The 27,406-nt window shown below is 39.6% G+C and overlaps 1 protein-coding gene across 3 annotated transcripts in view; it reads left to right on the top strand.

Annotated features, from left to right (window-relative positions):
• The first annotated feature begins 2,320 nt into the window (after positions 1-2,320).
• Positions 2,321-27,406, top strand: part of TEX10 (testis expressed 10) — a 54,672-nt gene continuing 29,586 nt past the window's right edge. The window contains exons 1-10 of one of the 3 annotated variants that reach the window (XM_002192540.7): positions 2,321-2,441; positions 2,855-3,073; positions 5,769-5,957; positions 6,541-7,241; positions 12,681-12,924; positions 14,797-14,909; positions 15,665-15,903; positions 20,306-20,441; positions 23,393-23,568; positions 24,320-24,497. In XM_002192540.7, the coding sequence (XP_002192576.1) occupies positions 5,778-5,957; positions 6,541-7,241; positions 12,681-12,924; positions 14,797-14,909; positions 15,665-15,903; positions 20,306-20,441; positions 23,393-23,568; positions 24,320-24,497 (1,967 nt within the window). In that variant the 5' untranslated portion in view covers positions 2,321-2,441; positions 2,855-3,073; positions 5,769-5,777. The remainder of the gene's footprint in view (positions 2,442-2,854; positions 3,074-5,768; positions 5,958-6,540; positions 7,242-12,680; positions 12,925-14,796; positions 14,910-15,664; positions 15,904-20,305; positions 20,442-23,392; positions 23,569-24,319; positions 24,498-27,406) is intronic. The other 2 variants (XM_012571879.5, XM_072924441.1) reach the window with 2 other exon arrangements.

Genomic DNA, 27,406 nt, shown 5'->3' on the forward strand with positions numbered 1-27,406 from the left:
TTTGAGGTGGATTTTTTTGCTTGGGTACAGGAGGAGTATGCTGAAAAAGGAGAGACCCTTAAATCTGTAGTACGTTGACATAAAATGGTTGAATGGTGTGCTGCAGAGTACTGCTGTACCCCTCAAAGACAGCTGAGAAACCTGAACTGGGTAAGAGTTAGCAAGTGTATGCTTCTGGAAATGTTTTCAAAGAACACAGTCAGTCTAACGTAGTCCATTCAGCTGCACAATTATTTTTATTTTTTCCTTTCTTACCTGGTGCAAATAGAGGCTGAAAAAGCATTGTATTATTTTATTCTTGTATCTGCCTCTGTTTTGTGATGGCTTGGTGTATTCTTATAGTAATGGAAAACGTATGTTTGTGTTATATGTATATTTGTTCCAAAACACATTTCAATGTTTTACTTGTGCCAGTACTACACAGTAAGGGTAGAAAAGACATTATCTTTATTGATAATACTTAAACAATGCTGTTGGCTATATTTAATAGTATACATTTTTGGTTTCTCACAATAACAGCAAGGCAGACTTCTGAGGTAACTAGAGAATTTATAAAATTGAAAGTTAAGCAATAACAAAAATTAAACCAAGGGAAAATTAATTTGCCATAAAGCTTCATCTAGGTTTTACATATTTTACTGAGACCAGAGAGCTTTGAGGAAATGATTTTTTACAAAAAGCAGCAGGGAGAAGGTGTTCACAGGTTAATTGGCAAGAAATGAAAAGTTTAGAACTTGCAACTGCAGAGTTAGTCTTGTGTTAATTAAGGCATTGTCGTAGACAGGTGTGGAAACATCTCGTTTGTTGTTTCCTGGATCTCCCAGGGTTTTGCACTCTCTTTCTGATATAGGAATTCATTACCCCTTTGGAGCAGCAAGCTTTATCTGGGTATGGCGTAAGCTTTATCTGGCTTTATCTGGTATAGCGTGAAGCATGCCACATGGTTTATATTGGAAATAATAACCTCGTGTATGTGAAATAGCAACAATAACCTCAAATGCCAATGCTAACTCTGCAGTGCCTTCACTGGAAGAATCACAGAATCAAATAGGTTGGAAAAGGCCTCAGATCAAGCCTAACCGTGACCCAGCACCATCATGTGTACTAAATAGTGGCACACCTGTCTTTCTTTAAATGCCTGCAGGGATGGTGACTCCATCACTTTCCTGAGCAGTCCATTCCAATGTCCTACCCTTTTCAGTAGAGAAATTCCTCCCAGTGTCCTACCTCAACTACCCCTGATACATATTAAGAGTCTGTCCTCTCATCCTGTTGCTGATTGCCTGGGAGAAGAGGCCGACCCACACCTGGCTACACTCTCAGATGGTTGTAGAGAGTGATAAGGCTCCCCCTTAGCCTCTTCTTCTGCAGATTAAATAACCCCAGCTCCCTCAGCTGCTCCTTACAGGACTTGTGCTTATCTGGGTGCTGGTTATTATTAATGTGTTCTCCTTTCCGCTGTGGTGCAGTGGAAAGAACAGCATGCCAGAGCAGCCATGCTTCAGGGGAAGGGCATACATCTTCACAGCACCACAGAGTAAACCAAAGTGGCAGGGACCGGCAGCCATCGTCAAGTTCAGCTCCTGGCCAGGGGTGTCTCCTGCACAGGATACCCCAAGATCACACCATATGCTTGAGAGCCTTGTACAAAGACACCTTGGACTCAGTTTTGGCGCTGTGATCACTCCCCTGGGGAGCCTTTTGCAGTGTCCAAGTGTTGTGGACAGGCTTACAAAGAAAACTAAAGTAACTAAAAAAGAGGCCAGTTAAGTAAAAACAAGTAAGCCTGTTTATTACAAACCAAGCAAATGGAAGCAAAAGCCTCTAAGTGTAACCTAGAGGTGTTTCCAAAGAAACTGGCTCCAAGGACAGACCCGGAGGTCAGACACCCCAGGCCTTTTAAAGTCTCTCTCTTGTCTTCTAGTTGGGGTGCACAGAATCAGTGCTGTGCTAGGTTGTTAACTACATTTCTAATCACAATTTGTTACTTGTACCAACAACATTTAACCTTGTATATACATTGCAAACTACATTCCCCAAAAGTTTAAATTTTATTTTTTTGTTCGTAACACAAGCACCGTCCAGGTGAGGAACCTGTTCCTGATACCCCTGAACCTCTCCTGACACAACTTCATGCCATTCCCTCGGGTCCTGTCACTGGTCATCTCAGAGAAGGGATCAGTGCCTGCCCGCTCCGTCCCCTCTGGAGGCAGATGTGCACAAGCACAGCCCTATCCCCTATCCCAGACGGAGCCTTGGCGCCGCATTCCCCCTGGGTCCGCCCGGCCGGCAGGGGGCGCCCGCGGGTGCGGCCGCGGCGGAAGCGCGGGTCCCCCGGCGGGCGGGGCGGGCGCTGGCGGCGCCGCTCACGTGGGCGGCCGCTTCCGGGCAGGCGCTCGGCGGGGGCGGAAGCGGGGCCGGCGCTGCCGCGCGCGTGGTTGGTGAGTGAGCGGCGGCCGCGCGCGGGCGGCGCAGGCGGAGGCGCGTCGGGATCCCGGGCCCGGCACGGCCCCTCTCCGTCCGTCCCTGCTCGCGGGGCCGCCGCGCTCGCCCGGCCCCTGCGCCAAGGGCCGCCCGCCTTTTGTGCGACCCGCCCTCCCCTCACGTCCCTGCGCCAGGGAGGCGGCGGGAAAAGTGGGAGCCGCCGCGGCGCGGGCCGGGTGCCGCTCCCGGGGAAACCGGAGGCATCGGCTCCGCCGCGCGCCGCCGCCCCTGCCCCACCTCCCCCGCCGGTTTCTCCCCGCCGGCTTCTCCCCGCCGCCGCTCCCGCCTCGCCCGGCGCTCCCGGGGCCGAACTTGCGGCCTCCCCGGCGCCGGGCCGGCACTGACGCGCCTTTATTTGAACGCCTCGTAGGGCGACTGGAGAGGGGCGGAGGGACGCGGCGCTCAGGCAGCGAGCCGAAGGATGTCCCGGGACGGCGAGGAAGGCAGTGTGACGGCCTAGACCCGCGGGAGGGGCGGCCGCTCCGGCGCTCGGGTACGGCGTGCGCGGCGCGGCGGCGGGCGGTGCGGTGCAGGTGGCGGCGGCGGGGGATGCGCTGCCGGCGCGGGAGCCGCGCGGAGGTGATCGCCTGTAAGTATCGCTGTGCTGTGCCCGGAGAGAGCGAGCCCGGGGGGAAATCCTTATCAGATCGGAGGAGTCTGTTAGGGCGTGTGCCTTGCCTTCGGGTTTCTCAGGATTTTCCTGACTGTGCAAGGTAATGAGGTTGTCTAAGGATGCCGCTTGGGAGCTGCGAGGGAGTGAAGCCAGAATCATTTAGTTGGAAAAGAGCTCCAAGGTCCCACCTGTAACCGAATATTTTATGCGAACCTGAGGTGAGGGTGCCTGAGTGACATCTGAAGTGGTGTCTGAAAAGCGCTGCATGCGGCTTTATGTTTAAGGAAGCCTGCATCGATTGCACGTTGCTTTAATGTTTTCGATTGTAAAACCGTGTTAGCGCTTAACTGTTAGGTGCTCAGTCTTGTTGGAGGAGGGCCCGGTGAAAGTACACAGAATCTTAGGTTAGTTAGGGTTGGAAGGGACCTCTGGAGATCATTTAGTCCAGTCTGCCTGCCAAGGCACTATAACCTAGAGCAGGTGACACAGGAATGCATCCAGGTGGGTTGGATTTTCTCCAGAGACCTTATTGGGCAGCCTGTTCCTCTGCTCTTATACCCTTAAAGTAAAGAATTTCTTCTTCATGTTGAGGTGGAATTTCATGGGTTTTAGTGTACAGCCATTGCTCCTCGTCCTGTTGCTGGGCACCACTGAAAACACTCTGGCACCATCCTCTTGGAACCCATCTTGGAGAAATTTAAATGCAATAATGAAATTCCCTCTCCGTCTTCTGCAGACTAAACAGGCCCAGCTTCCACAGTATCTCCTCGTAAAATGCAGTTTGTGTCAAAGGCAGTTGTTTCTGCAAGAAGTTTCATTGAAATGGTTACATACTTTTATCAGCTGTATACAGTTTTACCTGATGTCTTATTATGTAGCCACTGTGGTGTTTGACCTTGGCTTTGGTTTTGTAAGGATTTTATCTTCTGGTGTAGCATGGTACATATGAATTGGAAATGGGTAGGCTTAGATTACCATTTATTCCCAGAATATTTGTTGTGAGGTATCTTTTGTGCTGCTTTTAGTAGGAGAAAGGATATTTTGCAAGCCTCCTCCTTTAAAAGAACTTAATTGACCTTGTTCAGTTTTGTGCACACCTGTATTGTGAAGTTTTTATGCTGATTGGAAGCCAGACATCTACTCTTGTAAAAGCAAGCCTTGTAAGTGGAAATAACTTCTACATCAAAAGCTTCTAGCTATTTCTATATATCATGTAGTGAAATTCTTCTAGTTCTTTCCTAAAAAGATGCATATGGTAAAAATCAAACATTTATAAAGCCATGGTTGTTACAGTTGGACACTAAAGGACCTTTTTCTTTCGGCACCAGGCTCCAAGTTTTTTGAAAGCCTTTGGAGTTGATAGATTACTTACACCAAATTTGTACTGCAGTTAAAGTGGTCTTGCATATAATTTTTTAACATAGTATGTGAAAAACAGAAATTAAATTTTAGTCAAATGTTGGTGTAATCAGTTGTTTATGTTGTTTTAAAATAATAGAAAATGACAGCTTGTTTTAAAACATTCTTTAATGATTATTCTGTTGATGTGTATATGAAATACTCTAGTGCAGCACAAATTTCAGCTTGAAATCCATTGGGAAAATCTGCTCTAGGAATGATGATCACATCCACCAGAAGGGAATCATTGTTTGAATATGTTATTTAGAAATTTCTGGGTTTAGTCAGTTGTATTGTTGGAGTTTTGGCTTGGGTTTTTCTTGATTCAGTGTTTTTTTTTTTGTTTGTTTTGTTTTTTGTTTTTTGTTTTTTTTGTGGGGAAAGTGGATGGTGGTTTGTTTGGGGTTTTTTGAGAGGATTAAATAAAGCAATCTGTGGTGTAGTGTTTGCTGGGGCTTTGTCAGTGTGTTTGTTTGTTTTTTTTTTTAACCTGATAGAAGTAAGAGTACTTCAGTATCGAAACAGCTAGAACAAAACCAAAAAGCTATTTAGAAACTTATGACAGTTTTAATTTGGTTATCGTGCCTCTATTCCAGTATGTTTGTACAGCTTACAAGTATAATGGCTCAGATATCTCATTTCTTAGGCCTTAATAAAAATATCTTTGTTTTTCTTTTTTTTTTTAGTCTGTAGTTACTCATTTGACCTCTTCTTTTCCCCTACTTCTAGTTATAATAAAATGCTCAGACTGGTATTTTCAGTGTAAGTTTTCCTAGGTTTTTTGTGTCCTTTTGTGGTGAAGGCCTGTTTAAACCTACGACTGTACATGTGCAGGCTGTGTGCTGTTAGCGATGGACTTGGTAAGCAGCGGACAATTGAAAGGGAACGGTTCGCTGAGCTCCTTGGCTTGACTAGAATTGAGTATGTAAAAAGTTACTCTGTTGGCAGGAACTTTTTAAAACAAAACCAGATCATCAACTTAACTCTCGATAAAGCAGTGGCAGATGCAGATATCTGGATGCTTTTTAGTAAAGTGGTTCTCAGAGCTGAGACAGCCAAAGGAGCAGCAGCAGAATGTTTTCTGGACACTGGAAGAACAGCTGCATGGAATCAGTCTGCATGTCTGTTTAGTCTAGCATCTTGTCTCAGGAGTGGACACTCATTTATGCACAGACAAAAGAATGAAAACAGTAGCTATTGTTAGGAGGCTGCTGCTCTCTGGTGGAAAAACTACTTTTGTTGTGGTTTTAATCAAATTAAATTCTCTTTGCAGAGAATCAGAATGACTAAAAAAAGAAAACGTCAGGAGGATTTCCAGAAAGTGAAATTAAAAGTTGGGAAAAAAAAGCCTAAACTAGAGAATGCAACTGATACTACCTTCAAAACAAAGGCCATACAAATTCCTGAGCAGCTTAAAGAAGATGGAGTGCTTCCTACACAAAATAGAAAACTTAACATAAAGGTATACTGTGATATTACATTCTGAAATGACAGAAAATTGCTTGCATTTTATCTAGGTTGACTATGTTTACTGCAATTTGGAAAAATCAATTTATTAAAAAAAAATAAATAGAGCAGCCTATATGAATGCAGCCCCGTTTTTAAAGAATCTTGTATTTCTCTGCAGGGTGGATTTGTTTTCCTTTGTGTCTTCTGTCTCTTGCAGCTTTCTGCTTAAATGGAGGAAAGCTATTCAGGCTGAGGTTTTGTAGTTCTGCTTTTGAGAACAAGAGTGAGAGGACTTTCCTTTGGTCATCCCTCTGTTGAGTCAGTAGGTTTGTGCGTAAATTTAAGGATGAGACCTAAGGACAAGTCATTATATCTTGTTTTCCATGTCACTGAATTCTAATTATTTGTTTAGTGTTGTGCTATAAAATGCATACCATGTTCATTCTAAACACATTTTGCTATTGTGAACAGCAGTACATCCTAAGAATATTCTGTATTTTTAAGTGTTTAGGAAAAATATGCAGAAAATACATGGGGGAGGTTTGAACAGCTTAAAATAATAATGATGACAAGTGTATATGCTTGTTTCCTTCTAGGATCTGCTCTCACAGATGCATCACTATAGTCCTGGGGTTAAGCATAATGCACTTCTTGGACTCAAAGAGCTCCTGTCCCAGTATCCCTTTGTAATTGATGCACACCTTTCCAGTATAATAAGTGAGGTGGCAGCTGTGTTTACAGACAAAGATTCCAGTGTCAGAGGAGCAGCTGTTCACCTGCTGCAGTTCTTGGCTTCAAAAATAAGAGCGGAACAGATTGCTCCATTTTTTCCTTTGGTAAGTGCCCATCTCTCTAGTGCCATGACTCATATCAGTGAGGGAATTCAGGAAGATTCATTGAAAGTCTTGGACGTTTTATTGGAAGCATACCCAGCTCTTCTTACAGACCGCAGCATGATATTGTTGAAGAATTTTGTTGAGCTTATTTCTCACCAGCAACTCTCAAAAAGACTGAAAAGCAGGGACAAACTTTCCTGGATGCTCTCTGTTAACCCAAATCGCAGAGTAACTTCTCAGCAGTGGAGGCTAAATGTACTTACCAGGCTCAAGAAGTTTTTGCAAGCAGTAGTAGATGGATCCAGTGATACAGAGGATGAAGGGCTTCAAGAGCAGAAGGACAACTCTCATTCTGTGAGGCACCCAATATGTATTAGTTGGAAGCTCCATGCAAATAATCAGCAACATATACAACTGGCTGGTAGCTTACGACCAAAGATCAACTCAACATTTAGACTGAGGTGAGAAAACGTTGACTAGTTTGGGAATTAATTTCAACTGTGTGATTGCAATTTAATTTTTTTAGTGGGGTTGTCCCTTAGCCATATTTTAGGACACTTTGTGTAATGTGTAGTCTTACTGCAGGGGCTTAAAAATACAGCAGATAACTGTATTATGTGTATATCATGAACCTTTCCATTATCAAGTCTTTATTTTATGCTATTAATGATAATTTTGGATTACCAGCTCTGTTGGGATATTTTTGGAATGCAAACTGACAGCTTCTTGCAGGATGTCTAAAAGACCTAGGGGAAGTAGGCAAATTTCTTTATGTGAAACGTAAGCTTGTTTGTGATAATGAATTTTACTGAAATTTTGTGCTTTTACCTTCAAGAGTCTATCATAAGCTTAGGAGTCTGTTATTTTTGACTGTAGCTCCTTTTAAAAAGGACAGCAGGTCCTTTTTAAAGCGGCAGTGTCTGGTGGTATGAAGTTCTGCTGAGTTTCCAATTCTAGATATTTTAATCACTTCACCAGTTTATATACTCACTGTGGATGAAAGATGTCTTGGCTGAGACATGCTGATGAATATGAAAGAAAGTGTAGTGTGCTTAGTCACAGAAAGGTTTGTGTGGGTTTTCAGTAGTACTCTAAACAGATGTGAGCTGAAGTTAAGGGAGAAATAAACAACTGTTTTGATTTCTCTTCCTCCTCTCTGATTCACCCATAAGAGGTGAACCTCCCACCTCACTTTATGGTTCTTTTTGAACACTGCCATCCTCACATGCATTACTATGGATGCTACATACCTGCTGGCAGGAGACCTGGAATGGTGACTTAAAAAATTGAAGCAGTTTAGCTGTTACACAGCTCTGTTCCCGGTAGATACCAAGGTGATTTGAAGAAAAACCACAATACTTGTTTTACTGCTGAGAAGACAAAGTAAGAGGTATAAAGCAGTTATACCAAATTCATCTAGGAAGTCAGTGGCAAAAAGGGGTATAAAACCCACTGCCTACTCCATTACTATGTTTGTCTTACATCTTTGAAGGAATGAAGGACAGAAGAAGAGGCGTTCTTGCTGAAAACCACAGGTTGGCCTGAATTGGCAGGTGTTTTCCATCTCTGTCAGGGAGAGACAGCCATTCCTCCTCTGCTAGGCTTCCTCTTTGGAGGTAGCATATTACTTTTGGTAGGTATAGGAAACATATTAGGCTAAGTAAGAAGGTCAGCTTATTCTCCTAAAAGTGGTTGTCAGCATAAGTATTCAGTCATGACCAGAAGTATCTGCTGCAGGTAAAATTTTAGCTGGCAATTAGGCTGGTGATGCCCCCTTGAGGCAGGGGAAGGGTTCAGTGCTGAGCACAGAACAGTTCTACTGAGTTCATCTTTGCAGTCAGAAGCACTCAGTTGTGGACCACTGTGTATCAGAGGATGCTTGAATTGTGCCCTGGGTGATATGCAGTGTATGATGTACCAGGCCGTGTAATAGCTGAAGATGCATTGTATCCAAGGTCTAGGAAAATAAACTTTACATCTGGTGTCACCTGAATTGGATTCCGCTTTTCTGAGGAGCTAGATTTTGGTGGAATGTCGTGATGTGCTTCTGGTTATAAATACTTACAAAAAGATGTTCGCAAACATGAGGAGGAGCCAGAAGAATAGAAGGAAACATGGCTAGAATCCAAGGCGAGATTGGCAAAGCAAAGCTGATGGCAGCAGAAGAGAAGAATAGAAAGGGAAGGATCATCTGCTGAAGGTACTAAAATGTTCTCATTTTATTGCATTTGTGCATATTTTTGGTGTATTTGTTTTTCACAAGGGTACAGCTTGCTTTAGTGACTATGTGTGAAGTTTCCAATAGTGAAGAGTTGTGGTGGTGGTTTTTGTGTTGGCCACTGAAAGAATTTCTAATAATCTAAAGGTGTTTAATTCTGTCACTTGGAATCCCAATTGTTGCCTTTTAAGGGCATTCCCAGGCCTCTGCTATGGCCACTACTGCAAGGACAGAAATTAGTTGTGATAAGAGGTACAATACTCAGTGTGTGAGTGTTTAAAGTCAAATAGTCAAGTCTGTGACTAGCTAAGGATAATGAGTTGACCAAACCATAACTAATTTGCAGTGTGTGTGTATTGATGGTCTTCTCACTAATACTGCAAGTAAGTTTCAACTTTGTTGAAAATAGTTCCTTTATCTATTTAATCTTGCGAGCTCATTGGACAGGGCTGACATGTCACTGATAACCTAGTGATTATGGATTGAGATTTTCTGAATCAGTTTGCAGCATTACTGTTTAGTAAAAAGGATAGATTCTGTGCTTGGAATGCTGGATGATTGAATGATGTAACTCTTAAGAGTGCATTATCTTCTGTTGTGTGCTAGATCTTCCTACTGTGTGTAAATTAAAAATTGTGGTGTGGTAGGAAATTGTTCAAATATGTTCTCTGCATTATGTGCTGACTGTGCTGCTTTTTGCATCAAACTCATTTCAGGTGTGGAAAACCAGCCTTCACAACTCAAATGTGGTGGTACCAAGGCGTGTGTTTTTGGTTGGGTTTTTTTTTGTGACTGGAAGAGAAAACAGTTGAGCTTCAGATTCTGCTGAGAGAGGACAATATGAAGCTGCAGAGAAAAGAAAAAATGACTTGAGAAACTGAAATGGAAGATGAAGCATAGCCAATAAATATGTACATGTACATCAAAGAGAAATGGAAAATGCAGTTCACTCGGTGTGCTGTGTGTTTGCTGCATTTGGCAGTGCACACAGAAAAGGAGGACAAGTAACCTGGCTTAAACTGCAAGTCATAAAAACTTAACTTCCAAAGACTTTCCCTGTTTTAAAGAACAGCAAGTTGTTTTTATTTTCTATTTCTTTTACGCTTCCTTAACTTCCCTTTGCTTAATTTCTATTGTCTTCTCACTGTCAAAAGGCAGATATTTACACAATTTTTGTTTGGTCCTGCTGTATAAAAATACTGGCATTTTAAAGAAAAATGGCGGCTTAGGGGGTACACAAATATCTTGCAGCTCCTTTCAATAGGCTTTCATTCTGGTATAAAGGTAATATGCTTTGCTATGTTTCCAAGAGTCCCCTACCACTCAAGAGTAGTGATAACAGATACGTGACAGTACAATTGGCATCAAACCTGCCCAGGTTGAGTGAACCTGTATTGTTAAGTATACTGTACTAATCAAATAAATGCTGGACAGATTGCTTTAATATTTTGTCATCATCTGTTACTGGCACTTCAATTTTATTTTACACTTTTATTGTTAACCTTGAATATGTGGAGGAATCTTATCTTGAGAATCAGGGGCTTCTTCTGCAGGGGTACATGAAAGCTATGCTAAGTATTCTTACCCCAATGCTTTCAGCAGCTGGGAGGAGTATCCCTTTTGGCATGAATTCTTTCTTTTTCCATTCCTTGTTTCAGAAAAGTACTGAAATATTTGTGTGTATTATACTTCCAGTATGGATTGCCAGCTTCTCAGGTTTCATGCACTATTCACTTTTTAACTGGGAGGTTTCTGGGTTCATTAAATAAATTTCTGGAATTCCAGAGTTCTGCTGTAATATCAGGTATTTTTTAGCAAAGAAATTACTGAAGACTACTATTTCAGAACTATTTCACCAATTACTGAAATTTCAGACTCTCATCTGAGAGCATAATCCTGTCACAGCATAGCATTTACAGGCCAATCTCACTTTCAATGAGATTATCATGTTGGTATCAACAGGCTTTAAAATTCATTGTGATTGAAACTGAAAGATGGGATTTGTCTGCTGTATTTGAGATGACTGAGAGTTAAAAAGTCCGAGATAGAACCATTCATCTTAAACTTTCTAGTCTGAAAGAAGCCAGTGTCTACTGTAATTCATGCACTACAGAAATGAAATAAGGCAAAACCGACAAATAAACCAAATTATATTTATTGGATATGTTAGTTAAAGCTAAGCTTTATAAAATTTAACATGTTTGATAATTATAGCAAGTAAAAGTAAAGTAAAATTTTTTTCTTATGATCAGTTATGTTTCTACTTATCCTTTTTATTTTGGGCTGGAGATCTAAATTCTCTCCCCCATCTTGCCTTCATTGAAAAATAGCTTGTGTTCGTCTCACACTTTATTTTTTTTCTCCCTGTTCCTTTTATACTTCATTAATACCTGGGTTTGTTTTGGTTTAGCAATTTTCTTGATACACTGATATCAACTAGAAAGAAACTGCAGAATAACATTTTCTTTTGTTATTTGTATTATAGATGATGGCAACAACATGTAACTTAATAGAAGGTTATATAGCTAATTGGATAATTTAGAAGTGACTAGGGAAAATTGCTTTACATCTTCAATATGAAATTAAAGTATTAGTAAACAAAACTTTGGCAGGGCTGTGGAAAGTTTTTCAGTTCCTGTTTTGAGTGTATATGTAAAGAAAAATGACTTGGAGATCATCACTGAAATAGATGGGAGTTTAGCAGGAGGTTCAGTGTGCTAATCTTATGTGTGTTAGGAAATTAAATTACGATACAAATTCCCTGCTATTAATTAGGAAACAAAATTATAATGTAAAATAATTTTACAAATGATCAGTTCAAACTGTTGTTGCCTTTTGTTTAAGGAATCTGTACTCCTTAAAATTAACAGGATTTATTCAGGGTTTTAGTTCTTTTGAAGAATCTTCTTTTTAAATTGGATACAAATTGATTGAATTTATCAAGTAGCAGGGTTGGGTCATATCTGCTGATTATCCTTTCAGAGACACAAAGTGTTTTTGATTGGGGAGAGAAAAAGAATTGGTTTTCTTGATTTCTGGCAGATATGATATTAATTTAAACTGCGTCTTAGTTTTTAAATTTTTAAAATTTCATGGTCAGTTTTCTGTTTAGTTGCTTTTCTGAATATAATAGCTAGACATGGGGTGAGAACCAAAGGTATATTTTTACAGGAACATTTTTTTCTACATTTAATATGAAAAACATTGTGTTTGTTATAGTTGGAGATCGTTATTAACTGTAATAAACATCATGCATTTGATAACACCTTGTAGTCAGCTTCGTTATTTTGCTTTAATGAGCTTAAAAGAGGTTTTTTTATTATTTTGTTGTGCTGAATGTATTTAATTCCTTCCTGTTGGTTGAAGGTGATAGGTGCATATTGCATTTCTCCATTTCATAGATTTTACATGTAGCAATGGGGAAAGAAATACTGAAATCTAAGAAGTTATTAAAAAAAGCACACAAATTTGCAGGGAGACTTGGGAGCAGGTTTGTTGTAGATGGTTTGAGCTCCCTTTTTTTTCCTTACTGAAATATCTAGCAAGAAAGCCAGCAAATATTTAATGCGTTAAAAAAGTAACTTTTCCAATTATTCAGAAAACAGGAAAGTGGTGTTACTGTAATCTTCTTTTGAAAAGTGTGATCTTTATCTTTTTATGCTTCTTTGCTTTTGTTGTCTAGGTCTCTGACAAGTGTAATGGACAGTGCAGAAAAAGGCCTGTCCTCGGCTGAAAACTTAAAAAGTTTTATTGAGATAATAATTCCATTACTGATTGAGTGCTGGATTGAAGCATCTCCTGCACAATCAGCTCCTATTCTTGGAAACCTTTTGGAATCAGAATCTCAGCAGCTTATGCAGCAAGTTCTTAGCATAATACATTTATTGTGGAAACTCACAAAGCGACATGATGAAACATACAAAATGGTAAGGGAGAAATGATCCTGGCATAATGATGACAGTTCATTTTGTTTTGATAAGAAACTAGTGGTTTGGTGATTTGAAGTACTGAAGATACTTTGTTAAGAGAGAAAAAGCCTAGGTGTTGAGTAGATTTTGAATCTGGATTTTGTTGCCTCTTACTGTAGAAAAAAATCGTTGAACTGAGCCATGAGTTCAGTAAATAGTCTCCAGGAATCCTCCTTGACTGCAATGCAAATGTTTTGAATCTGGAAGTGGTAATAGAGAAGAGCATTTTGTCTCCCAGATAACCTTGAGAATATAAATTGGAACAAATTTATATTTGTGCAATCTGTGTTGCTGTGTTGTGATTGGTAGGGTTGTAAGACATTGAAACAAAAAGGATTATAGTCAGTATCCTCAGATTTTTTTTTTTTTTGTCCCAGTTATTTTCTCTGTATTTTACTTCTATAACTGAATTGCTTTTTTTGGTAACTTTTGCTGATTTTCCAAAAATTTTGCAAATTGGAGAATTTGGCTATTGGGTAGTTGGAAGGAATGTTTTTACAGCTCTTGGTTTAACCTGTGTATAGGACTGTAGGGCCCTTTGCTAAAGGAAAAGCTACACATAGGATAATGACTGGAAAACATGTGTGGAATCATTACGTTAGACCAAAGTTACCAAACATACCCAGCCGTGAGGGATGGATTCAGTGTGTCTGAGCAAAGCACGCTGTTCCTGTTTTTTCTTCTTCATCTTTTCTAGAGGCCCTCTTGGAAGTGGGGGAAAAAGCAGGCACTTGACCTGGTAAATTCCTGTGGCAGCCTACTGTCCCTAGCCCTTTTCTGTAGGATCCTGGAGAGCTGCCGCCCTTAGCCATAGGGTGCCTGTATTTTGGTCACATGAATGGCACGCTCCTCTGTCAAGATATGAACTGCTTTGAGTACAAACAGTTGGATTATGACCTTAAGTTGTTTGTGTGAAGAAAAACTGCGGTTCATACAACTTGTTTTTTTGTTTTTGGAGCAAAGTTTGGTTTTTGCAACAAATTCTATTTTAGATTAATGGTTTGTTTTGTCTTTATGGTTACCTTTATATACAAAATGCATTCAAATGGCTCAGTTTGAAAATTAAAGGTTTGCTTATTTAATAGCCCTTGGGCTTATAGGCCAAAGTGGTTATTACAGTCACTGTGGAAAACCACTCTGAATATGCTTGACAGAAAGATATTGATCTTTGAAATAGTTTAATGGCCATTCTCTGCTGTTAATAGTTGAATATCAAAAGATTATTCTGCCTGATCAATTTGATAGCAATGCAGGCTTTTTTAGTAGCGAGTTCTGCTGTTCACTTTGGAATGGTGACTATCTGCTAGCATGCAAAACAAAATTATTTTAAAATACTGAATCATTTTTCTGTAAGGGTGGCCTCTGCTGGAAAACGTTTTGTCAGTGGGTTTTCAGTCATAAGGATATTAATGACAGGGAAAGGTGAAAGAAGTATCAGAATGTGTTTTAATGGAAAACTCAGGACAGTTGTTGCAAGTTAAACAGAGTCCCCTCTGATTTTAAGAACCCTGATAAATTGATAGCAAAGTACTTTCATTCAGATCTGTAATTCAGATTAGTATTGCATGTATCCACATAAATATGTGCTAAAAATAAAGTGGTTCAGTTAGCAACATGTTGCTCAGCCTTAACTTACAGCGTCTTGTTACACTCCCTTGTTTTGTGGACCTTCATGTACAGCACTTGAAAGTAGAGATGTATAAACCACTTGGAATGAGAAGCTAAGGTTCCTAGTTTCATTGATTCCAATAATGAATTTTGGAGCATAATTGTCTGGTTTTATTTAACTTGCTACCATATTTTCTGTCTATCATCTGCTTTCCTTAACAGGAGCTATGGCTTCGAATGAATTACCTTGTTGATTTCAAGCACCACTTCATGCGTCATTTTCCTTATTCTTTACAAGATTCAGTAAAACACAAAAAGAAAGATCCATGCAAAAGGTAAGAGTTAAACTAATGTCATGTAGCAGCTTTTAATTTCATAAGAGAAGTGGGACAAATGTGATTCACATGCTTTACCAAATATTAAGTTTTTAATGGTGGAAAATAAAACTTTTTATTGCATATTTCTGTGGAGATGCAGTTGTAGGAAGGTTCAAATTGAGAAGTTTTAGTTGTTCTTTGTAAAAGTATTGTATAGGAAGTTGTCTGAATAGCATCCAGTAGAAAATTAAGTGCTGCCTTAGGGAAATGAAAGTATTTTATTCAACTCTTGATCTGGAATTTGCATATTGCTAAATGGTAATTGTTTTAGGATGACTGGTTTCATATTTCTGCAGGTTTGCTTCAGCTGACTGCTGAATTACATTAAACATAATTCAAACATTCTTTTCACTTCCATATAGTTTTCTCTAGTTGTATTATAGGGTTGGGTGAGGACAGCTAGTAGGGAAAATGGGCAGGGCACACTATGGCTGTCCTGTAGGGCAAAGCAGTACTGGTGCAGAAGCCAAACACATTTCTTTACTATTGAGCTATTAGAACAGATGCACCAATTCTGTTTTGCTACAGGCCAGTAGTAATTTGTCTCCTGTCTCAGCCCCCAGATGTGAGACTAAATTCATGCTAACATTGTTCTGAAATTGTTCTGCCCCTTTGCAGTCTATGTAGAACACTGGTGTATGTACTAGGTGTATCAGCTGGTGTCCATTTTATTTCAAAAATAATTTTTTTAAATCTTTCTGTTCTCCCCTTAGCAACAGGAACTGTATGAAATCCTCAAACAACATAGACCATCTTTTACTGAATTTAACCTTGTGTGACATAATGGTTTCGTTAGCAAGTGCTTCAACGCTTCAGACGGACTCTAGTTGGCTGGACATGATAAGGAAATTTGTGACAGACACTCTTCAGGATGGCAGCAAGTTGAATAGCAAGCAAGTGAACAGATTGCTTGGGGTGACTTGGAGACTAATGCAAATACAGCAAAACAAGGGTAAGATGAGTAGTTTCTGGGAAGCAAAATTATGCAGTGACAAAGCTTTGAATTGTTTTAGCATTTTAATGCTGCACTTTACATTCTCAGTTGTTACATCAAAATGTATTTTGTCATAGAGGTAAAACGAATTTCATGGTAACATCCCTGCATGTAGCATTGGAGACTTTATTTTTGGAATGCTGTTAGATTCATACTGTTGATATGCAAAGTATGAATATATTTCTACCTGTTTACTGATTTTGCTTCTTAAGATACTCTTATAAGGGGAAGATTAGCTTTATATTGAAGAAGTAACTACTAGGCTGTAGAGAGGCTGTAGAGACTGGTATATTAAGGGCTTAATATACCAGTCCTTATTTAAAGTCATTAACATAGCTGATAAACTCTCTCAAGTACTGTCAGGTGACCATTTTAGTTCTGTGATGATGTGAAATGCCAAGATACTTTTGTTGGAAGCTGCTGTTGAATATTTTCCAAGGTGATTGATTGGAATCCTTTTCCAAGAGAAAACATTTCCAGTTATGACTTGCAGGACCAGTCCAATTTTCCTTCGTTTCAAGTACTACTTGGTTGTATTCCAAATGAGACCTTGGATATAGAACTTCAAGAAATAACTTTATCAGTAACCAGAAAAGTGACAGCAGTCTTTTATGTTTTACCAGTGTGATAGAAATGAATTCCACATCCAAGTAGTTAATAGAAGAGTCCTTAGACACAATTGTTAGAGTTGTAAAATGAAAATATGTCAAATGTCCCTCAAATACATTTTGGCAGTTAGTTATATTTCCTGCCAAATCCATTTTAATTGGAAATCTGTCTACTCCCATGTCCCCAGTGACAAAGGTAATAAGTACTCTTTCCTGTCAGAGCTTCAAATTTAGCTTTGTGTTGAAAATAATAATCCAGAGTCAGAGCCTGTTGCACTACCTGAGCTAAAGCAGAGGAGTTGCTACTCAGGAAAGTAGGTTCCAAGCAGTTGTTAGACTGTTAGATCAGATATTTCAGGCCTTTCTTTGTAATTAAATATTGAAATTTTTTTTAACTTTGCAAAATTTCTACCAAGTAGTGGATAGTTTAATAATTTTCTGCTGATCCTGTAGAAGGTCAGTGTGAAATTAGTTATCTCACAAAGCTGTGTCTGTTCGTGTGGATGGTTTACCTCACCCCTTCAAGATAATCCTTGTGCAGTACTAAAAACCTGACTAGATGTCAGATTGTAATTTATCTACCATCTGTAGAGGAGATGTAGCCTTTACATACTGGAGCAACAGGAAGCTGGTTCAACTAGGAGAATCGCAAAGTCCTGCAGCTGGAGGGGAGCAAGTCCATGCAGCTATACATGCTGGGGGACAGCCAGGTGGAAGCAGCTTGGCAGTGAAGGACCAGGGTCCAGATGGAGCCAGCAATGGGCCCTTGTAACAAAGAAGCTCAGTGGGGTCCTGGGCTGCATTAGGAGCGTTGACAGCAGGTTGAGGGAGGAAATCCCGCACTGGTATGGCCATTCCTGGAGTAGTGTGTCCAGTTTGGCAGTCCCTAGTACAAGAGTGGCATGGACATACAGGTGAGAGTCCAGAAAAGGCTGTGAAGATGGTGAAGACACTGGAGCATCTCACCTGTGAAGAAAGGCTGACTCAACTGGAGATGAGAAGATTTGGAAAGCATCTCATCAATGTATGTAAATACTTACAGGAGGGGTACAAAGAAGAGGGAGCTAGGCTCTTTTCAGTGGTGCCCAGTGACAGGACAAGCAGCAGGCACAAACTGAAACAGAGGAGATGCTGTCTGAGCATGGGGAACACCCTTTTCACTTGAAGGATGACCAAGGCACAGGTTGCCCTTAGTGATAGTGGAGTCTCCATCTTTGGAAATACTCAGAAGCCATCTGGACATAGTTGCCAGCAGCCAGATCTAGCTGATCCTGTTTCAAATGCACTCAGAGTCATTCGTTCCCACTTTAATCTTTATGTGATTCTATGGAAGAAAAACATTCTGTCCTTGATTGGTTTTTTGATAATGCTCTAGAAATTTGGAACTGTGTTTTGTTAGATAGGACTGCAAAAATGGTACACACAAAAAAATTGAACTCTTGATTTGTTGAAAACAATTTGACATTGAGATTAAAGCCTGGAAGGGTATGTGTTATTAGAAGACAATGCAAAGTGAAAAATGAGCCATTACAGTAAAAAAAAAGTTTAGAGCACAATGGAAATCAAAAGAGGGGAAGTTTACATAGAAAAACCAAAAGAGCTAGTGAAAAAGAGATTAAATAAAACCATAGTGAACCTCCTGTGTATTGTCCCACACAGACATGCTTCCATTTTTCAGGATTGCCTGTTTTGAGTAGAGATTTATGCTGGGGTGAAATGCACATACCCCGCTGTTTCTGTGAACGTGTAGAAGAGCTTGTAGCTGTGTTATCTGAAGATATACCTCCATCGCATAAGATCAAACTTGAGACCTCTCTGTAGTTAGGAGATCTGCTCCTTTTATAATAGTTAGTTTATAATTGTTATAATAGTTTCTTGCATTTCTCAGGTAAGACTTTAACAGCAGCTTGCCTGCTGGTTGTGTTTTTGATAAATTTTCTTCATGCAACAAAAGAGAGCACACTCAGTCACTTGAGAAGGAGGCTTGACATGAGCCAGGTAAAACTGAAGCATTTTAAAACCTCATGAGTTCTTCAGCTATGTTTTGGACATCTATATGATGTGGGCCTTTTAATGTATTACTTTTTAAGAGTACCTTTTAAATTTGCTTCTATTTTTAAATGTGTCCAGTTCACACGAAACAAGTCAAATAGTAGGACCTGTTTTACTTAACATGCCACAGAGTTTTAGGGAAGTGAGAATTCTATTCACTTAGAATATTTATTTATTTTTATATTTTTTCAGTTAGCAGTTCATCAATTAGGTATAAATTACACAAAGATGTAATTGTTATTCATTTAAGAATAAGCCAGTGTTCTGTTTAAAAAATGCTGTCCGAGGTCAATCTTCACCTGAAGAATATATTAATTGAGTAAGCTGATATTCCTGATGCATTGAAAATAATAATATATGTCTTAGTTACATGAAATATTAGAATGGATTTTATTTTTCTGTTGAAAAATGTTAGATTTTAACTTCTAAATGGCTTCTGCTTCATGCTGGCATGTGACCATGTCATTTCAGTTGAATTTTGTAGTGTGCTTTCTAGTGAGACTCCTTCTATGGTTACTTGAAGTTGAGTAAGAGGTTTACAGACCAAGACTGGCTCCTGTCTGGATCCAGAATCATTTTTAGAAAGGAACATTCTTGTCCATCTCTGTAGGCAGAAGTTGCTTTGTTCAGTGTGGAACACAATATTTTATCTGGTTCTGCACTCATAACTTACTAAGACTGATCTGTGTACCTGGATGAAAAGACAGATGTTTCTCAGCTTTGGTTTATGAAGATAATGAAGTGATTGCTGCTACTTAAGTATGCCTTAATTGCCACAAGCTCTTAAAGACCACAAGCTCTTAAAGACCACAAGCTCTTCTGTAACAAACTGAGACAGGTGTCATACTTTTCATGTATTTCTTAAGTTTTCAGATACTTTCATATTCTTTCCAGGCTTGTCTTCTCTGAATTCAGGTATTTTTCTATTCTTTGTTATTTTTTCCATTTGGTGGTTTAGTCTGGTTTCCAAAGAAAATGCTTGGTCTCTTTCCCAGTCTATTACAGTAAGTTCTGTGTTTGCTGGCTAATTTTAGCCAATTTGGTTACAGTGGTAAAGCTTTCAAATGTTGTGATAAGACATGGAGGATGAGAGCTTCAGAGCGGGAAAGGTTGCAGAGGAGTTAGCAGTTCTTGCTGTGTCTTGACAGCAGCCTCTTGAGGTATTTATTTTCTGGTTAATTAGCAAGTGTACTTGGAGCCAGCTGGTTCAGAGACAGGGAGAGCTGGTGAGTGTGTGGCAGGGAGAAAGGAATAGTACAGAGAAAATTGAAGGCACTATGACAGTGAGGTTTTTGGGAGCAGAAGTAAATGAGTAGAGAACATCAGTCTGAAGTTACTGCAATAGGGGGAAAGGATTGGAAGATAGCTGTGAAAAGCAGGACTTTATTGCTTTTCAGCTACCTTGCAACCTGCCTTCAGGAAGTTCTGAAGTTTTCACTTGCATGTTGTCTCTATTAATTTTTGTTTCTTTCTGTTTCTTTTTACTTTGTTTCTTTTCTGTTTCTTTCACAAGTTGCTCAAGAAGTGTTGTTTCAATGTTTTAGAAGTCAGTCCAGAAGTTACTTCAAAACATTTTGGTACTTCCCTCTGGAGTACAGTGTAAGCAGTTGTAGATAAAGATCACAGCTCTGTGTGTGTGTGCATGTATAAAATTAAAATGTATAAGATTAAAAAGTATTACTTCCGATTTTTTTTTCCAGTAGCAACGGAAACCTTGATAAAAGCAGTATATACACTATACCAGCAAAGGAATCTGCTCTTTCCAGTTCGTACATTGCTTTTGAAATTTTTTAGCAGAGTTTACCAAAAAGAAGATTTGAGAACACAAAGAATCAGGTAAAAAATCATATTGTTTTTTATTTCAAAATAGTGTATTTATTTTGGGAGTGAGAATACTGAATTTATGTGTAGATGTCATAAAACTTCATTCTGTTTTGACACTGTGTCACTGGAATTTGAAAGTTTGTGTGCTCTGTGAAATAGAGATGTCTATCTTAGCATAAGTACTAGATAGATTTTAATGACGTGAATTTTAGCTTGAAGTGCACTACTACAAACTTATTGTTACTGAATGTGTGGCAGTCAGTGGAAGTGTCAAGATCATGCAGCTGTAGCCATGGAGCATATCCATCACTTCAGCCTGAGGTTGTTAGCTTATCACTTGTTCTGATAGTGGCTGTATAGCCTTTCTGACTTACCTTCTTCAAGAAAAATACTCTGTTGTTTTGGGGGTGTGGTTCCAAAGAGACTGGGTTTAAGAAGGTGTTCTTGTCCTTCTGGGCTCCTGGTTCATCGTGGCATATAATAGATCGTGGGCAGCTTTTAGATACTTCACTTGCTTCAGATGTAGTCAGGAAGAGTTTATACTCTCTATGTAATGCTGGTGCAACAGTTTTTCATTTATCAGGTGTGTCCAGATTGTCTCCAAATCTTAACTTTTCTAAAATGTATTTTTTCAGCCAAGTCATCTAGTTCTAGGGCATAAAAACCTTAAACACAAACCACTTGTTGATGTGTATGCGTCAGTCCTGGCTGCTTTGGGAACTGCAGCTCCCCTTCAGGTACTGTAAAGCAGCTCTAAGGCTCTGGGAAGACCTTCTCTTTTCCAGGCTGTGCAACAGCAGCTCTCTCAGCCTGTCTTCATAGGAGAGGTGCTGTAGACCTCTGATGATCTTCGAGGCCTCCTTGGACTTGCTCCAATAGCTCCATGTCCTTCTTATTTCTGGAGACCCAGAGCTGGATGCAGGACTCTAGGTGGTATCTCACCAGAGTAGACTAGAGGAACAGAATCCCCTCCCTCGACCTTCTGCCCACACTTCTTTTGATATAGGCCGGGACACAGTTGACTTTCTGAGGGATGTGATCTGTTTCTGCCACTAAAAAAATCAAACCTCAGGTCTCTCAGAAGTTGTGGCATATGCTAACGCAGTCAAGTTTTGGGAAAATTGTTCCCTTCTACAACTTCTTTGCTTTGTTAGATCTTCTGTTGTGATAATGCCTGAGTACATGTAATTAGATCTACAACCAGAAATAATCTAGTGCTATACTCTGAACATTATAAAAAGTGTAGGGAATTTGAAAGACTGGGAAAAACACTTGGGAATATTCCATTTTTCTCCTCTGTTCACACAGAGTGAAAAAGAGATATTTTTCATACTAATTAATTTCCCTGAGGTTACATAACCACTGTTCTTTGTACTTACCTGAAAGTCTTGAGCATCTCATTCAATTTCATGAATCATATGATCATCTGGAAAGCTTTAAGTTTCTATCTTTAGACGTCACAAATAGCAGTAGTTTTGCTGCTGTTCCTCTTAGTCTTCTACATAGATCTGTGATGTTTTTTAGTAACAGATGAACAAAATCTCAAAACTTTGCAAAAAAGTATGACTACATTTACATCTGAAAAGAATTAAAAGACAACATAATATATGTGTACTGCACTATTCAATTTTTTTCCTTTAGGAGCAAGAGGGGTGTTTTAATTTCTTCAAAATGTGGACTGTCCAGTAGCTCCTGGACGTCATTCATATTGTACCATTCAGTTTGACGTCATAGCTCCTTTGGCCCTCCTCTGACTGTTCTCCTCATTCTTCTAATTTATTTTTTTCTCAGAAACTTGTCAAGAATGGTCTAAGAGGAACAGAATTCACATTGGAGTATTTTTAAGAATTTTTTGTGAATGTGTGTATTTTTTAAGTGTGTTTAATTCAAAGGATAAAGTAGGAGCTTTTGGCCTATTGCTGCCTTGTGGAAAAAAGCCAAATTGACTGGCTTATTACATGGTTCAGAATTAAGTTTTCTCTTGACGTTTTAGTGAATCTTCCCCCGTGTGTATATTCATATATAGTGTGCGTCTGTGTGTGTGTGTGCACATATGCATTTATATACTGGTAAGAGTCTGAAAAGGCTATTGAGCCTCACAATCTGCCTTCAGCGCTGACCTATGTGAGATGCTATAGGAGAAAGACAAGAATTACTTTTACATAATACTCTAAGCTTCCAACCATTTGAAGCCTGTACTTCCTCACTCTGCAGAGCTTCTGTGAGTTTATCACTCAGTGAGTGTCTGTATCATTAGCTTTTCTCATCATGCTTTGGACCAGTCTAAATCAAGAGCAACTGCAGCATCCTCTGGCAGGGAGTGACAAAGCTTAGCTGTGTCAAGACCCAACTGACTTTTGCTTGTTTAATCCTGGCTCCTTCAAATTTCATTTGATACTAGCATCTGCTTCTTTCTGTGGAAGACTAATAGAATGTTTTGTTCCCATCCACTGTTTCCATGTCAAGTGATTTGAGACCTCTGACCCCATCTCCAACTCACCCACTTCTAGAGTTTGTTCTCCATGCTTTTCCTGCTGTTGAGCAATTCATCTCTATGCAAGGCCCTCCTCTTGTATCATGGCTACTTAATTTCCTTGAAAAGTTTTTGGTTGACAGGTCTTTGAGAGTGAAATAATCTGTATCATCATTATGCTACTCTTGTTGACATCTTCAAAGACCTACTTTGAACTTCTTGATTTGCACTTGGCAGCTTTATTTCTTGTGATCATCACTTTAGTAATAAGCTGATGAAATGCTTTTGGTTTCTAAATAATACTTGATTTGATAAGCCAGGCTGACATAGAAATTATAGCCTATGAAAGATAGGATTTAGTCCATACAGTTGTGTCAGTTTGAGCCAGTAAGGAGAAAAACAGCTTAGTCAAGAATAGGAAGAGAACTTTGTGTGGGTTTCTGTTGTTTTATCTCTTTTTTCTGCAACTGATTTTTCCCTCTTTCTTTAGAAGTCGAAGTAAAGTTTTGTCTCGTTGGTTGGCTGGCTTACCTCAGCAACTGGCTCTGCTTGGCTTGAGGAATCCTGAGCTTTCCAATCAGCTCATTGATATCATTCATTCCGCTGCTTCTCGTTCAAACAAGGAGTTGTTGCAAAGTTTACAAGCCACTGCTGCTCGAATATACGGTAAGATTTTGACACTACAGCACGAGGAAGTTTGTCCCTCACCTGGCAGGCAGGTTGCAGTAGGTGGAAAATCCTGTTGTTTCCTTGGTGAACCTAAAGACTGGATGCGGGGCTGGATTGCAGATTGGTTCAGTCCCCTAAAAGTTAAAATGAACTGTGTGTGTCATTTACTAAAGAGTAAAAAGATTGACATCTTAAGTTCAAATTAGTAGAACTTAAATCTGATAGACTAGAAACTTTAGATTTTGTGTGTCTGAGAGTCATAGAACCATTTGAGTTGAAAAACACCTGTCAGGTCCAAGTGGTAACCAAGCACTGTGAAGTGCAACACTAAACTGTGTCCCCAAATGCCATGTGTTTTTTGAACACTTCAGGGGATGGTGATACCACCACTTCCCTGGACAGCTTGATTCAATGCCTGACTACCCTTTCAGTGAAGTAAATTTTCATAATATCAAATCCGAAAGTCTCCTGATACAACTTAAGGCAATTTCCTCTCATGCTGTCACTTGTTACCTGGAAGAAGAGGCTGACTTACCTGGCAGCAACCTCTTTCAAGGAAATTGTAGAGAGCAAGTCGTGCTTTTCCAAGCCTCCTATTTTCTAGGCTAGTATTGCGTTATTTTTTTCTCCTTTGTTTTCCTCATTAGTGTTGGTTATAGCATCCTCATGTCATTGGGTAGCTGAGGTAGTTTGTCAGCGCAGCCGGGGTGTGTGGGGGCGCATGCTGACCGTGTGTTGTGTGCCGCAGATCCGCTCGAGGGCACGCTGGTGGTGCTGCCGCCCGAGGCACAGCGGCGCCTGGTGCAGCTCGTGTACTTCCTGCCCTGCCTGCCCGCCAGCCTGCTTGCCTGCCTCAGCCGCTGCTGCATCATGGGCAGGATGTCCTCCGACCTCGCCGCCACCCTCGTCGGCATCCTGCACATGAGGTACTGCGCTCCGTGCTTGGCTCTAGCCAAAAACAACCCCGGGTGGGAATATTTAGTCATGAAGCGTGAACTTGGTGCTCAGTTTGCTCACATAGAATCAATATAACGTGCAGGAACTGATTGTGTGGTTGGCCTGTTGCTTTGACTCTGTCTTTACACTGATTTTCTACAATACATGTTGAGAAAATCATTCTACTGTTTAGGTTGGAAAAGACCTTTAAAACCGAGTCCAGCTGTTAATCCAGCACTGCCAAGTCTACCACTAAACCATGTTTTTAAGTGCCATAATCATCTATTCATCCATATTATTTTACTGTCTTTGTATATATTAAGGAAGTCTGCCAAGAATTTTCATCTTGAAATACAGACATTAGTGCTTTTAACACCTGGGTCCTTTCAGTAAGGATGCAAAGCAGAATTAGTCTACCTCCTACAAGATCTATAAGGCTGCAAGATACTGAGCGCCTTCTACCCAGAACATTGTCACCAGTGGTCTCTGCTCTGCCACTAATTGCAGGTTTTCCTTGTGAATGCTTCAACCTGACACAGCTGAAAGTGAAAAACAACCAACCAGTTTTTCTCATGTTCTGCTTTCTTTCAGCTCACTTTTTCTCCAGTTACCATACCTAAATAGCCAAATTACAGTTTCTAGGCAAGTGCCTTGTTTGAAATTATTCATGCTCATGTTTTTTTTTTTGTCCTGTCTTGAAAGAGGGTAGGTTTGCCTGTGAAGTCAGGGAGCAAAGCTGCTGTTCCATTGAAGTGAGTGGAGGGCCTGCTGAGATTTCATAAGGGTGTTTTGCTTTGCTCCTTCTGTGAAAAATACATTTTTCTCCATTGGTCAATATTATGGAACCTTGGATAAGCAAGCAGAAATTAAGCTTATATGAATTATGCTTAAAGTGATTCTTGATGCTTTTTGGATCTGAAACATTTTTAATTAAAATAGGACACAAGACAATGTACTGTCAAATACAGATCTGTTTGTATTAGCTGTGTAACATGTGGGTAAGGTGACTAACATAAGAAGCAGTAGTGGTGAAATGTATATCCTAGATATGTAGTGCATTGCTGCTGTAAAAGTGAAATTCTGTCTAGTTTTGGGAATCTGGACATCAGATTTTGTTTTTAAAAATAGAAAATTGCCATATAATGGAAGCTCAGTGGCAAAGTGTAACCGGTTCTAAGACAGTCATTGTAAGAACTAAAGTCAGTAATAAGCACTCGGGTGTTTAATTTGTTGTTAGATCTTAATGGATCTTCATTATGGGAGATTTTTGTAGTAATGGGGTGCCTGTTTTCTAAAAATTACCGTAAAGGTGCAGGTGGGTTGTGGGCATTTGATCCTTTTGGCAGAAGACGCAAGTGGCAGAAGGAAGGCAGTGTCCTCACCGAAAGTAGGTTACGTTCTGAGAACAGAGGAGGAGTAAATTCTTTATTTTCAGAGGTGCAAAGGAAATATTTTAATTTTAATTTATGGCATTCAAAACACATTTTAAACTTACTTTGGATTCGAAGACTGTAGGTTATCAACCCAAGAAGTCTATTTGAAATCACTAAATGAAAGAAAAATGTACTGATGTGCTTACAATGGTGCAGTTTTTTGTATTGATAATCCCTGACAGCCCTTCTTTCTGGAGGCCTGCAAGTTTTGATGAAACTTGAAAAAGAGAGATTGCTCTTGACCAAGCATTGTTTTTATTTGATAAAGCTCTTCTCACTTTTTTGAGAGGAATTAGTAGTAAGAACAGGAAGTTTCGTATAGAAGCACATCTGAAAATAATACAAGTCCTTGGAAAGATTAAAATGAGTCTTTCATAGACAAAGTGAATGGAAGGGATTGAAAATAGATTCTTACCTTTATATCCAAGTTAAAAAATTGTACAGGTTACAAAGTGCTTGTGGAGGATAGCTTTTTAAACTTTGGCTTAGGTGACGTGTATTTTGTGGAAGATACCTTTTACTCTTTTTTTTCCTTTTTTTTTCAATGATGATGACAGTAAACATTTTATCCTAGAAGATTCATCTAGGGTGCCTTAAGGACTTAGGGAAAGAAGATGATAGAAATGTTTTTGGCTGAGGGGGGTGTCCAAAAAAAAGTTGCTTTGTCTACTTAAACATGCAAAGATAGGGAGATAAGTAATAGTAAATATTAGTTTTCAAGAACAGAAGAGCCTGATACTTTTTTTTCATTGGAAAATAAGTTGTACAGTCTAGGAAACAATAGTAGGTTTTCTAGATACGAACATTAGCAGATCTTCATGAGCTTCATAGCCTGTTATTGCACACAGGATAAATGAACCGATTTTCTATCTTTTATCAGAAAGACCAAGCTGAACTATTGTATCCAGTTTCGTGGCTTGTTTTAGATAATGACATGGACAGACTGGACTGAGTTTCAAGAGCAAATACTAATAGTCTGTCAGTTGTGATAATGGGGAATGACTGACAAATGGTCATTTTAGGTAGATAAGGCTAGGAAAAAGTCAGAGTCAGCTGTGTACAAGACTGTTGAAAAGGAATAGGAGAGTGCAGTTTTAGCAAGATTAAAAATGCCTTAAATGTCAAGAGAATGTTTGGTTGGAGTGCTAGCAAAATTTTATGAAAGCAGAGATACATACTGGAATGGGTTGTGTAGCAAGGGGATACAAATATACTTCACTGAAAATACTTAATATCAGGCAGTCGGGTTGGACGTGGATGGCAGAGGGTAAAGCCTGAAAGGAAGTAGAGAGACTGGGTAACTCCTGGTGATCATTTACAAGCTCTTGTGATACTCAAGAGTTAAACTTTCAAGTTTGTCAAATGAATGGTACCATAAAAAACCTTCTGTAATTCCACATTTCTGTGCCACAGCTTGGTTCGTGGGACATTCTCTGTACTTTTTGATAGTGGCTTGGACGGAGAAA

Source organism: Taeniopygia guttata, chromosome 2 (assembly GCF_048771995.1).
Source record: "Taeniopygia guttata chromosome 2, bTaeGut7.mat, whole genome shotgun sequence".
NCBI lineage: Eukaryota > Metazoa > Chordata > Aves > Passeriformes > Estrildidae > Taeniopygia > Taeniopygia guttata.